The following is a 12,974-nucleotide window of genomic DNA, read 5'->3' as shown; positions in this document are numbered from 1 at the left end:
CCAAAACAAAAATGAACAACATTCCCTGAACTACAGTATGCAAACATGGCATGGTGTAAACATATGCATTTCAGAACACATGTAAACATGGTCTAGTTCTGCCAAAGGCGGAAAATTGATTTATAAGTTTAGAATGAATTTAAGGTTTTAATAATTTTTTTTTTTTAATAATATCTGTATGCATGCTAAATATGAATTTCTGCCACATATGCATATTTACTGGCCCGTAAAGAAGATATTTTGAAAAATGTTGAAAATCTGTAACCACTGACTTCCATAGGATAAACAAATACTATGAAAGTCAACGAGTTTCTAGCTTTCAAAATATTTTATTTTGTTTAACAGCACAAAACAAAAAGTATGTATTAAACAAGTGAAGGGTGAGTAAATGCCGACAGAATTATTATTTTTTTTGGTGAACTATCCCTTTTAGTTTGATTCATGAATAAAGAAATCAAGAAATTTGGATAAATCAGTGTATCCTTTTGGTCACTACCACTGTTGACCAACAGATGGCTCTGGCAACTCTGGCTTATTTGGTCAGATAACCAAATATCTGCATCCAGTATATAAACAAATAACGAACAACAAAAAATATGTTTGAAGATGTTTCAGAGCAAATCAATGATATGTCAGTTATGTTATGTTATGTTATATTAGTTTGGGTGATATTTAATCAAAATAAGTGATTAAATACATATAAAATAAATTTATGTGGATAAATGTAAAATGTTGTTTGTTTACTATAAAATCTTTGATTTCATTTAAAAAGGCATTATTTTTCCTTTTTTTTTTCTTGATAGCAATAGGTTATAACTTGTTAACATTACTAAAACAAACTAATATTAAGCGAAATAAAGTAAAGTCAGATGCACTCCTTTGATTTTTTTTTTTACTTTTTTAAATATTTCCCAAATTATGTTTAACAAAGCAAGGAAATTTTCCCGGTATGTCTAATAATATTTTTTCTTCTGGAGAAAATTTTTTTTTGTTTTATTTCGGCTGGAATAAAAGCAGTTTTTAAATTTTTGAAACACCCTTTTAAGGTAAAAATTATTAGCCCCTTTAAGCTATATATTTTTTTCAATAGTCTACAGAACAAACCATGGTTGTACTATGACTTGCCTATACCCTAACCTGCCTAGTTAACCTAATCTACATAGTTAAGCCTTTAAATGTCACTTTAAGCTGTATAGAAGTGTATTGAAAACTATCTAGTCAAATATTATTTACTGTCATCATGGCAAAGATAAAATAAATCAGTTATTAGAAATAAGTTAATAAAACTATTATGTTTACAAATGTGTTGGAAAAAAATCTTCTCTTCGTTAAACAGAAATTGAGGAAAAAATAAATAAACAGGGGGGCTAATAATTCTGACTTCAACTGTATATATGCAGTGCTCAGCATAATTGAGTACACCCCATATTGAAAATTAATATTTTTTATTAATTTCTTAATGAATATAGGCAATGCATTTTGGTGTATTTAAACAAAACAGAAGTAGTAAACATATATATTTATTAACATAATATTTCAGCCGCCAAACTTATTTAAAAATTGAAAGATAATAAATTTAAATTCAAGCAAAATATTGCAAAAATAAACTACAACCTACAAAGTTTTAACTAAATGTTTATTTTTATCTTATTTATTTATTTTTTTTTTTGCTTCTCTTGATTTTTCGTCTTCTTTAAATTTGTATTTAATATTTTTGATAACATAAATTTGCATGCACTAGTTTTTGGAATGTTATTGTAAGTTTTTTTTTCAATTTTTTTTATTAGATAAGCTCTAGATATGGCTTCAGTACTGCCTAATCTAATGTATTTTCACAAATATAGTATTGTATAGCTTCCTATTAAAAATATGAATTTGTGTGGTTGAGATTGTGAGATTTGTGAGGAGTGTACATAAATATGACATTTAATATAATTAAAAACTATTCATAATACTCAAATATATACTAATAGAAAAATATACTAAATATACTAATAGAAAAAGAGTAATATTAGTTAGCTGTGCGTTGACTAGAGTTAAAAGACACTTTTGATCTAACATTTCTACTTCACTTTATTAAAAAATGTACAGAAAATAAATGTAAAGAAGCTGCTTGTGATCAACACCTCAGCAAGCAGAATATCTGTGTATGTAATGATTGCACAGGTAAACCATTCACACACTCTCATCTAGTCTCTTAATACCACATGTAATTCAGCGATCTCTTCCTGACAGAAATGCTCTATAATCACACATCACCCTGCAACCTCTGTTCAAAGCTCTAAAATATCACATCCAACTCCAGAAATAATTGGAAAATTTAATGAGATTGGTGAACCACAACCTTGAAGGATTTCGCTAGAAAAAGGTTTTGGGGGCTTGACAGTTAATTCTCAGGCAAACTTTTGCCTTTACCCTTTCAATCAATAGCAACAGTGGATTTAATTTTGGTTAATTGGTGCTCAGTAAGAGACACCCTTCAGCGTCGATAGAACATTCTTACAGCCTTGGTCCTATTGATTCCTGGATCTCTTGTAGGCGCTTACAAACACATCTATTCCGTTGGATTCTGTTCCTCAGCGGTCACTTTTTTTTTTTAAACACAAGAATAAGTGAGTAATTTCATGAGGTGCAACAAAAAAAAATCAAGTCATAACCCTGCAATTTCCCATGCATTTCCACAAAGTTTTCAACTGTTCACATAAGACTAAGTAGCACTGTCATATTTTTTACCAACATATCCTACTGATACAACTACGATTATTTAAAAATAGACGGTGAATGCCTAGAAGTTATTGAACCTTGAGTGAGAAGCGTTCACATCTTTTAACTGTAACCAAGTTTAGTGCCCCGCAGAGCATTAGTGATCAAATCCTGGCCCCTAGTGGTGAAGTCATCAGAGTGAGATGCGGAGCCTGAGGCTGCTGCAGTCTGTTTGTAGCTTTTGGTGAGCTGAAAGATTTTACGTGTGTAACTTCCCTCATAAAGTCTTTAATAGGAAGAAGTGTTCTCATTTGCTTATCCTGGGTGTGGATAACTGACTGTCGCGACGCCCATGCCGTATCTCTTTCAAAGTGGTGAGAATTGCGCTATAAGAGAGAGGCAAGCTCTCGACTTGGAACGAGACTAACCGGTGACAATCGCATCTGTCAAATAATTTTGGCACACATCCCGAGACAAACTTCAGAGACAAAGCTCTCTTTTTCGAATGTGCCACGCAGACAGGTTAACATTTTTTGCACTATCATCTGGATTCTGTTGGATCATTGTCCAATTACACAAAATTATTTTGGCAGTTTTGCTCACACAACATTATACCCAGATTCCCCTTTTTGGCCTTTTTCTGGAGGGCTGCTAGAGGAAGATGAAGGTTGCCAGGTTTGCAGGCTGACGGGAAGTATGCCTGTGACAAGCGTAACTGACAGCTCTGATTTAATTTGACTGGTGATCACACCCAGCTATAGTATCAGAGCAGTTCACACATCTGTGCCTCAGCTCAAGGTGTTGAGACATGCCACCAAATATCTGGAACATTACACACACCCCTGGTGCTGTGTACAGGCAGCCAGAGCGCTGTCACTCCAGCTTTCCAGCAACATTAGCGAAGACACAAATCTTACATTTGTCGTTTCCATCCTAATTCTGTCACTGCTTAATCTTTTTCTTTTCCTTTTTTTTTTAATTTCCTCATCCTTAATAACAGCATTCATTAAAATTGCAGTAATACACAGAAAACTAAAAAGGGCACTAAATGTGTCTATTTTTGAAATGTGCATTACATACAGTATATATATATATATATATATATATATATATATATATATATATATATATATATATATATATATATATATATATATATGGTTCCTACCAGTTTTTTCCAAAACATTCACCTTGGAGCTCACTGTAAACCCACCTGCAACATGAACATATACTGTAGATACGCAGAGAATTATTATTAGACAAGTCATATAACTCATATTGTAGTACTGTTTAAAATACAACACAGTGCACTGTCAAAAAGTGTTAACCAGTTAAATGAGCAATTTTAAAGGTGAAGTAGGTCAGGTGTTCCCAAACTTTTCAGCCTGCGATGCCCAAAATGACAATGCCAGTGACTCGCGACCCCCAATATCCTCTGAGGTCGTTATAAATACAGAAACCTTGCAAGCAATGGCGCACACACCAATAGACCCAAGTCTATTCTTCATTTCAGTATTCTTCTTCAACAGAATGTTTAACCTGGTGTTATAAAAATCAATCTGCTGCACTTGACGCTATTGCTGTGTCTTTAATATAATGTAATTACCCCAGGGTCACAATCCAATAGAACTAGTAACTATATGCTACTAAAGTAACTATATAGTATATAGTAACTATTAACGACAATTTTTTTTCCCTCTTCAGTAGGTTATGGATAAAATTTGGTAATTCTTATGGTTTAATAAAAATAAATGGATTTTTGTTTAATCACCAGGCGACCCTCCTTCATTGTCCCACGACAGGTGATTGTCTTGAGAAACATTTTTTGTTGTGCTGGTTGAAAGTCTCTTCACATTCTAATGTGTATTGATCTACATCTAGTAATGAATCTAGTAATGATTAAAGTTAATTATCTAAATGTATTATTATATGTTTTTTTTATCTTTTGGGTAAGGCATAAGACTAAATCAAATATTGCCAATCAAATATTGTCAGGCCAATAATTCCCATAGTTCTGATAAGTAGCCCAAACTGTCTGTCAACAAATGTAAATTTGTACAACTCAACTACACATCTGTTCACACAGAACCACCATTTGCACATACACGTGTGTATGTGCAACCCTGAATTAATAAAAGGACGAAGCGAAAAGAAAGAATGAAATGGAAGTGTCCATGTTGCTGAGCAATGTATATAAAACAATGTGAAGACGACTGCCTTTATGCTTCTCTCCTGAACTTGAATATATAATTGCCTGAATTATAGAAATGCTGAATTAAGATCGTGGGGGGGCAAATCGAGATGTAACTAGATGTGACTATTTTCAATTTCATAAGGGACCTTTTACAGCATCAACAATGTAAGTTTGTGTTTAGTGTAACAACAAAACATTACTGAGCTGAAGTAGGTTTTATTTCCACATTGGTTCATTTTTGATGGTTCAACATGTGATGCGCTTTCTATATTGTTTGCCAGCTACTCTGAATATTTGGTCTGAGACAGCATGTAAGTGTGGCTTAGTAATAAGTGTACTTCCTGCACGCTGCCGGCCAATAAATAAGCATACGTATCGCTTTAGGACAGTGCACACGACAGATTGATACCATTATGACAAGTTTTGCTTGCTGTACACAACTGAAAACTGATATAATACAGTTTTTTTGTTCGGAATTGTAAAGTTTTCTAACTGGTGAATGACATGAACTAGTGGGTTGTCTGCTGTCATCTTTAAGGTGTGTGTGTTCGTGTTTCAGGGGGTGTGGCTTTGGACTGTATATCAAAGATATTATGCTAAACCGTTTTTGGCATTTTGGCAGATCCCCTACTGCACCTTTAGCTTTTAGTCAAAAGTTATTTTTGCTACCTTAATTTAAAATAAGCAGAATCAACACAATTCTTGGGTTCTCTTTTGACAACTTAAATGTTTTAGGCTATTTCTACTTATATTTGTAAAAGTAAAACTTAAGTTTGTAAAAAAAAAAAGCAATTATGTTAACTTAATCGATTTATGTTGGGACAACATGAAGGAACTGTGTGGAACCCTGCATTTTTTTTAAAGTGTTATTTTAACCAATTTAAATTTATTTTTTTTTGTTATTATACATTCTCACAAATAAAGGTAGGTGAGCTGTCACTAGGGTGGCATTTTTTGAAAGGTACATATTTGTACTTAAAGGGTCCTTATTATTACCTCTAGGGCACATATTAACACCTAAAAAGTACAAAAGTGTGTCTCTTGAAATTTTAGGGTACCAACAAATACCCTTTAAGTACAAATATGCACCTTTCGAAATGGTACCACCCCAGTGACAGCTCTTGTACCTTTATTTCTGAAAAAGTAGATTACTGAACTGCTACAGTTAAACAGTAAAGTCATAAACTGAATCAGTAATATCATACACTGAATCAATAAATGTTTTTTGAAAAAAAAAATTAAATCGGCCATTGATCCAGCAAATGCCAGTTTATTCCACTGTGGTGACCCCTGATAAAGCAGGGACTAAGCCAAAGGAAAGTGAGTGAGTGGACCATTGATCCCGCCTTTGTCACATTATCCCTCAGAAATCATTCTACTATGCCGACTTGGATATCATGCTAATTGTCATCATACATTTTTCCTATGATTTATAAAACACCCCATTGTAACAATAGTTTACATACAAACTAATTTAATGAAAAGTCAACATATACTTAAGTGTCTTTAAATATTATTATTGATATTATATTTCTTTAAATACATAAAAACTGTAAATAAATGTAATTGTATTTGTAAATATACCTTGTCACTATCATTCATCCTACAAGGTTTGACCTATTTGTCAGCTAGACATTTTTAGTAATTTAAAATACAAAATGTAAAACTTAGTATGATCACTTTATATTTTACATATATAAATAAGAAGAGGTCAAGATACATTGCTTTATTTCTACACGTGTCCATAATGTGTCCCTTTTCTAAATGACGATACAATATTTAAAAAAAGGTATGATCTCCTATAATATTTTATATATAACAAAAAAATTTATATTTTGCTATCAAATACTAATATTAAATCATTTATCATGCTTTCTATTTAAATAAAAAATAAGCTTAATTAAATGTGTACAACTAAATGAGAAGTCACCAAAAAGCAGCTTCTTAAACATTAAGGTTAACATCTCATTTAAGTAATAGACTTCATTACGTCCCAATATACTTATGACTGGTGGCTGTAATGAGAGGTCATGCTGAAGGTTAAATGATATGGAATGAGCAGCTAATAGTCAGAGCATAGCAGAGGATAAATAGGCCTCTCTCTCTCTCTGTTGGCCTCTTCCTCTAATAGATTTATGCGGGTCTCAATGTTCTGGCTAGATCAACAGCTTACTGAAATATCTCTCCGGCCCAGCTGCAGTAGTGCTGGCTTGCTAATTCAGGCCAGTGTACTTCCATTAAAACAGTCCCCTGTGTCTTCATTTAGAACACTGCGAACTGGGAGCCCAGCAAAAACAGGGAAGATGGGACCAATTTTTATCATTCTGCACATTCCAGAAATGCGTCTCAGAGCAAATATTTGACCTTGCTGAATGACACATAATCAATTTGTGGGAAACTGCCCAGAGAAATTCGTTTACTTAGTCACGCCATGTAATCTATCTTTACAGGGTCCAATTGTGCAGTTTAGTTTAGTTTGCGGGTTACGTGTGTACGAGTCTTCATGACCTTCCTCAGTTATGTTCCGTAATATATATTTCTTTTGTTTTCTTTTAAATTTCTGATGTAACAGTAGATTATATTATATTCAGTTCCACATCCGACTGAATTAACTAAGTTTACTGACTTTTTGAAATGTTCATTACACTGTAAAAAATATCTGCAAGTAAGCAGTTTTCTGAATTTTGTGATTCATGTGATTCATGTCAAATTGTTATTTTCCCCATTTATTTATGCTTTTGAATTCTATTATGAGAACTTACATTTTATTTCAATAACTTTTAACCTTGAAAGTGTGAAAAAAGTTACTTTTATTATATTTTTTTAATAGTTTAATGTGATATATTGTCTGGGTTGGTGTTCTATATTACGTTACAAAAACCTTGTAATAAACTGTTGGTACATTTTCATAATTTTACAGACTTATTTCTCTATATATTATTTATTATACATTATATTATTTCAAACTACTTAAGTATCAATAAGTCACTTTGTCAATCTGTTGACAAACAGTTAGACAAATTATTGAATTTTCAACATCATATGTCGACAGAGCAGAAATTATAATGCAATTCACAACCGTACATAAATGGAAAACACTTGTGAATCACAAAACAAGGGAACTGTTAATTAACAGATTTTTTTACAGTGTATTACACAGCTCACTGGTATTCTGAGAGCATGAAACATGAAATTTAATTAAATATGTTAATCTAAAAGAGCCAGTAAAATCCTTCACCTCTCGCACAGTAACTAAAACCTCTGACCCTATTTACTGGGCCCTATTAGACTTATCATGCCTATAAAAAGTAAGGGTGCACGTTACTGTGAAAATACAGTATGAAATATTCATTATTGTTCTTAAATGTTGCGATAATTATATTTTTGGGTTAATTATATTTTATCAGCAACTTAAAACAAATATTTTCATTTATGTAATGATCATAATTAAATATACAGATAATAGATATTTTTCTGGGCTAATAAAAAAAGATTTAGAATTTAAAGGGCAACTATTTAAGCCCTTTTACAAATTCCAGACTCACCCCCTAAAACATCACACACATTCTAAAAACAGACCGTATGCCTGCAGACTGCCATTTAGAGTATTATCATACTTTTGTGCACACATAAAACAAAAATAAGAAATTTATTGAACAGCTTTATCTTCTCAGTGTCAGTATAGGGTGCATATTCATGTGTTGTGCTTGACTATGCTGCTAACTAGGGATGTAACGGTATCAGAATTTCACGGTACGGTAATACCTCGGTATGAATGTCACGGTACGGTATTTATTGAATCATTTACAGGAAAAAACAAAACTTATGAAAATACTCCAAAAAAGTGCCAAAAGTGTCAATGACATACAAATTAGCCATCTATCTGTAAGCTTTCAAACAGGAACTTCAATTTTAATAACAAAAAATTATTAAACCATGTAAAAAAAATAAAGTTTCAAATTAGTATTGTTGAAAACTCATCACATTCAACATTTAATCACACTCAGCCCATCTACACAGATGAGAGCTCTGCTAGTCGGACTTCTCATCAAGCATCTCCCGCTGGATCTAATCTCACTATATTTATTAAACGGGATATTTCATTTATCTTGTTGTCTTTATCTAACGACATATTCCCTGACTTTGGGCATTGGAATCTATTACTTGTTCTCAGGTAACGTGTTTTGGCTGAGCGCAAAGATAAGTTAATGATTAATGTAAGCACGTACATTCTGTATATTGACTGATCGCCTTTATTTCCTATAATGTATAAACTTATTGTATGTTATACTTTTAAAATGGCCATTATCGATTATTAAAACTGATACTCAGCAAAAGAGAGGCTGTGTTTCGTATTTTCACTGAAATTGAAAGGAGGCAGTTGTTATCGGCTCCGTTTTGTTATAAATATCCTCATGCAGCACGACGCCTCAACATTTCTGCTGTCTAAGTTGCTAATATTAAAATGAAAATAGGCAGTTCCTTAAATCATGTTTACATTTTATTGTTGAGAAAGTGAAACAACGAAGCCAGGGTGATGTGAATGAAGTTATAAAGTACACTGTTCCCTTTGAAGATTTACCCGTGTCCTCGGTATAATCTGCTTTTCCATATCAAACTGAGAAGAAGAGACAGCAGCCTTGATCAAACTTGCGAAGTCTGAACTTACACGGAGATAATGCAGGACTGAACTGTGCGTGTAAAGCAGGTCGCACACCAGAAGCGACGCTCGGCTGCGCTCCGCGCAGCGCCAGGCAGCGCCATGTATTTTAGAATTCTAAACATAGGTTTCTATCAGGATACACACACCGGCGCCACAAGTCGGCGGCTGTCGGCGGCGCCAGGCGACGGCTCAGGACGCAGTTCATTTTTCAGCCGCGCCACAGAGCGCCATCTGATTAGTTTCATGTTAAATATCATTCGAATGTGCGCGTCTGGTGTGCGATACTTTAATCTGTCATGTACGCGCCGTGTCGCGGCGCCGAGCGGCGCTTCTGGTGTGCGACCTGCTTTAGAGTTTTCCAGCTCTTTTCATCCCCGCTTCTAGCAGCACACTCCATTTCCGCATTACTGGATCTGTAGCGACAAAAGACCGCAAGGGATGATGGTCAAGCATGGGCTGATGGCAATTGTAGTTTTCGTTACCTCCCGTTCGCTTCATTCGCCTGAGCAAATTTTCTCAGAAGACCTATAGTTTTACCGAGTCATGCGACTTCGGTAATATCGAAAAAAATTAATATTGCGGTATGACGGTATTTACAATACCGTTACATCCCTACTGCTAACATATTACCTTGGATGCATGTGTGCTTCAAACAACGGAGCACGGGCATCCGAAGAGGTACTGTATGTCACTCCACTGTACTCATGAAAGCATGTGCCCTATACTGACAATAAGAAAAAGAAGAAAGTTGAATGAATAAAGTAGTTTATTTTGGTTTTATGTGTGCGAAAACATTCTTGTAGACTGATAATACTCTGATAAACCACTGAAGGCATATGGTCTGTACAGAGGATATTTTTTGTTACTTTTCTAGACTTAATTACAAAATTCCAAATATCTTAATATTAATAATATAAAATATATTAAAAAATCTTATGAGTGTGAGTATTTAATAACATAATTTTCATCTGTGGGTGAACTAACCACTTAAGTGCATTATGAAAAGCCTTTTTGTGAAGCTATGCTTTAGATAAATAAGAATGGAAAGCAAAGTTTTAAAGAACTAGTGACCTGATCCAAACATAAAAAAATGGTACTTAGCGCCTATGAAAACACAAAACATTGAATAAAATTAAGTATTAACACAATCAGAGGTTTAGTTATACTTCTACAATAACCACAGAAACACCAAGATAATAATCTAAACAGCAAGCCTTTCGTTTGACATCTGCTATTGCCTATTTTTGTCAAAAGTAAAATGAATTACTAGGTATCTAAAGCGGAAAAAAATCAGTAAATCAGAAACGTTAATATCTCTTGACAACTGTGATATTCTTCTGAACATCAGCAATACTGCTTTTAACGTAAAGCATCATGCTTAAGGCCAAATTACAAGTGTGCTAAAGTCCAATAAAACAGACATTATCCAATGTATTTACATTTTTAAAATAAACACTCAAAAGTGACTTTTAAGTGTTGGTTGACAGCCTGTGAGATACAGCTGACAAGTCAAATTCTTTCAAGTCAACATTTTGACTAGTGAGCAAAAGAAAACACTGATTCTTGACATGGCTGGCAAAGATCTAGGACAGAAAAAAGGTTAAAGCGGGATCTTAGTTTGCCACAAAAAGTTGTCATGCAGCAGAACAGAGTTTGTGCATCTGCTAAAACTAATGGATGTAAAGTAAGATTTATCAAAATCATGTGTAAGTGGACAGCCTGTGAGAGATATGCTATTATGTCACTGAGTGATTTCATTCACGCCATAAAATGTGCGTTTTACAGCCATTAAAAGTTCTGTGGCTAACACAAATCATTTAAAAGGGCCTATTTTTAAACACCATTCAAAACGATCGACTGAGATTTCCAACAGAAAGCAATAGGCTGTCGGGATGTTTGCTTGCCACGATGCGCAAACGCGTTGCGCACAGATTCCATCCAATCAAGGTCGCGCCAAGCGCCTTCAAGACGAGCGTCTAAACGCGTCTGCGCTCTTCAAGTGTCAAACCCGCGACTAGAGGCCGCGACACAAAACTCCCAGCTGACATGGAAAACGGCTCGTCTCATCCGGTGACTGACGTCGCTTTGCATCGATTCTGACACCCATCTTGTAAAAGTGTGCATAAAGTGTGTTGCAGGGGGGAAACGAAAAACCTCGCAAGTGCGCTCCTCAGATGCAGAAGAGCGTCCAACTTTCCCCCAAATACAATACTGTTTAGAGTTATAGCGTATATGACAACGGAAGGGTGAAATGTTAGTTTGCAGGATTCGTGACTTGCACGGTGTGTTGACATACCTGATGCCCGTGTACATTAGCTCTCGTGCCCGTGCAAGGACTCACTGTACCCATCGCGCTCTCATCTCTCAACACGGTTAAACACACATCCGGCAAGGGAAGACGTTCGTAAGCTTTAAACCTACCTTCCCAGAGAATGACACTATAACACGGGGCAAGTTTGTCATGGTACTTGATTACGGTCCTTTTTTTTTCGTCCTCCATCCGTTACAATGTCGCCATTTTGCCTAAAATTCTGCAGGTTGAACTAAAACTCCTAGAGGGATGTTCGGTTTCTGCTTTCACAAATGACACCACACACTAAGACCCGACAAAATGTTTACTTCCTTTCAAAGTGAAAGTGGAAATTTAAGGTAGTGTAGTTTTTCACCGAGGAATTGTGCATTTGGTCTTTATTGAGAGTTGTGGTTGTGGTAGGTACTGTAGCCCCCCTCTCGCGATATGGAATATTCCACAGACACAGTGAATTCTTCTTAGGTGAAGTTGCTGCTTGTGTTGAAAAAAGACAGGAAAGATGGTGGAAAGGTGGACTTGCACACCTAGGGATGGTTTGGTCAGTAATATTTATTGACAGGAATTTCCTTTCATTTTGACTGACTGTCGTGAGCATTTCTTGTTGGCAATTGTTTAAACTGATTGATAAATAGGTAATAAGGTTTGGTAAACTGTAAAAACAATTGTAAAAACAGGAATGTTTTTATTTATTTTTATTTTTTAATATGTTTCTTTATATGTTTGTGTAGTCAGTTTGTTTGTATATTTACTTATTTAAGTTAAATAAAGTGATTTTCTCACTCTTATGTAGTCTCACACCTGTAAAGGTTTCAAAAGAAGACATTTTTTAAGAACGTGGATGACTGTAAACGAAAACTCCTTTTTATACTCCCCCTTTGATTTTTTTTTCTTTTTTAAGTATTTCCCAAATTATGTTTAACAGAGCAAAGAAATTTTCACAGTATGTCTGATAATATTTTTTCTTCTGGAGAAAGTCTTATTTGTTTTATTTCGGCTAGCATAAAAGCCATTTTTAATTTTTTAAACACCATTTTAAGGTCCAAATTATTAGCTCCTTTAAGTTTTTTGTTTTTCTACAGTCTACAGAACAAACCATCAGTATA

The 12,974-nt window shown here is 34.4% G+C and overlaps 1 protein-coding gene across 3 annotated transcripts in view; it reads right to left on the bottom strand.

Annotated features, from left to right (window-relative positions):
* znf644b (zinc finger protein 644b) overlaps nt 1-12,085 on the bottom strand; it is a 32,645-nt gene extending 20,560 nt beyond the window's left edge. The window contains exons 1-2 of one of the 3 annotated variants that reach the window (XM_087257182.1): nt 11,857-12,085; nt 10,191-10,284 (exon numbers count right to left, since the gene is read on the bottom strand). In XM_087257182.1, the coding sequence (XP_087113308.1) occupies nt 10,191-10,230 (40 nt within the window). In that variant the 5' untranslated portion in view covers nt 10,231-10,284; nt 11,857-12,085. The remainder of the gene's footprint in view (nt 1-10,190; nt 10,285-11,856) is intronic. The other 2 variants (XM_087257183.1, XM_087257181.1) reach the window with 2 other exon arrangements.
* Nucleotides 12,086-12,974: the final 889 nt, after the last annotated feature.

Source organism: Danio rerio, chromosome 6 (assembly GCF_052040795.2).
Source record: "Danio rerio strain M-AB ecotype USA chromosome 6, GRCz13ab, whole genome shotgun sequence".
NCBI classification, from domain to species: Eukaryota; Metazoa; Chordata; class Actinopteri; order Cypriniformes; family Danionidae; genus Danio; species Danio rerio.
The sequence above is the reverse complement of the archived record's forward strand: the minus strand, read 5'-3'. Positions and strand labels throughout refer to the sequence as shown.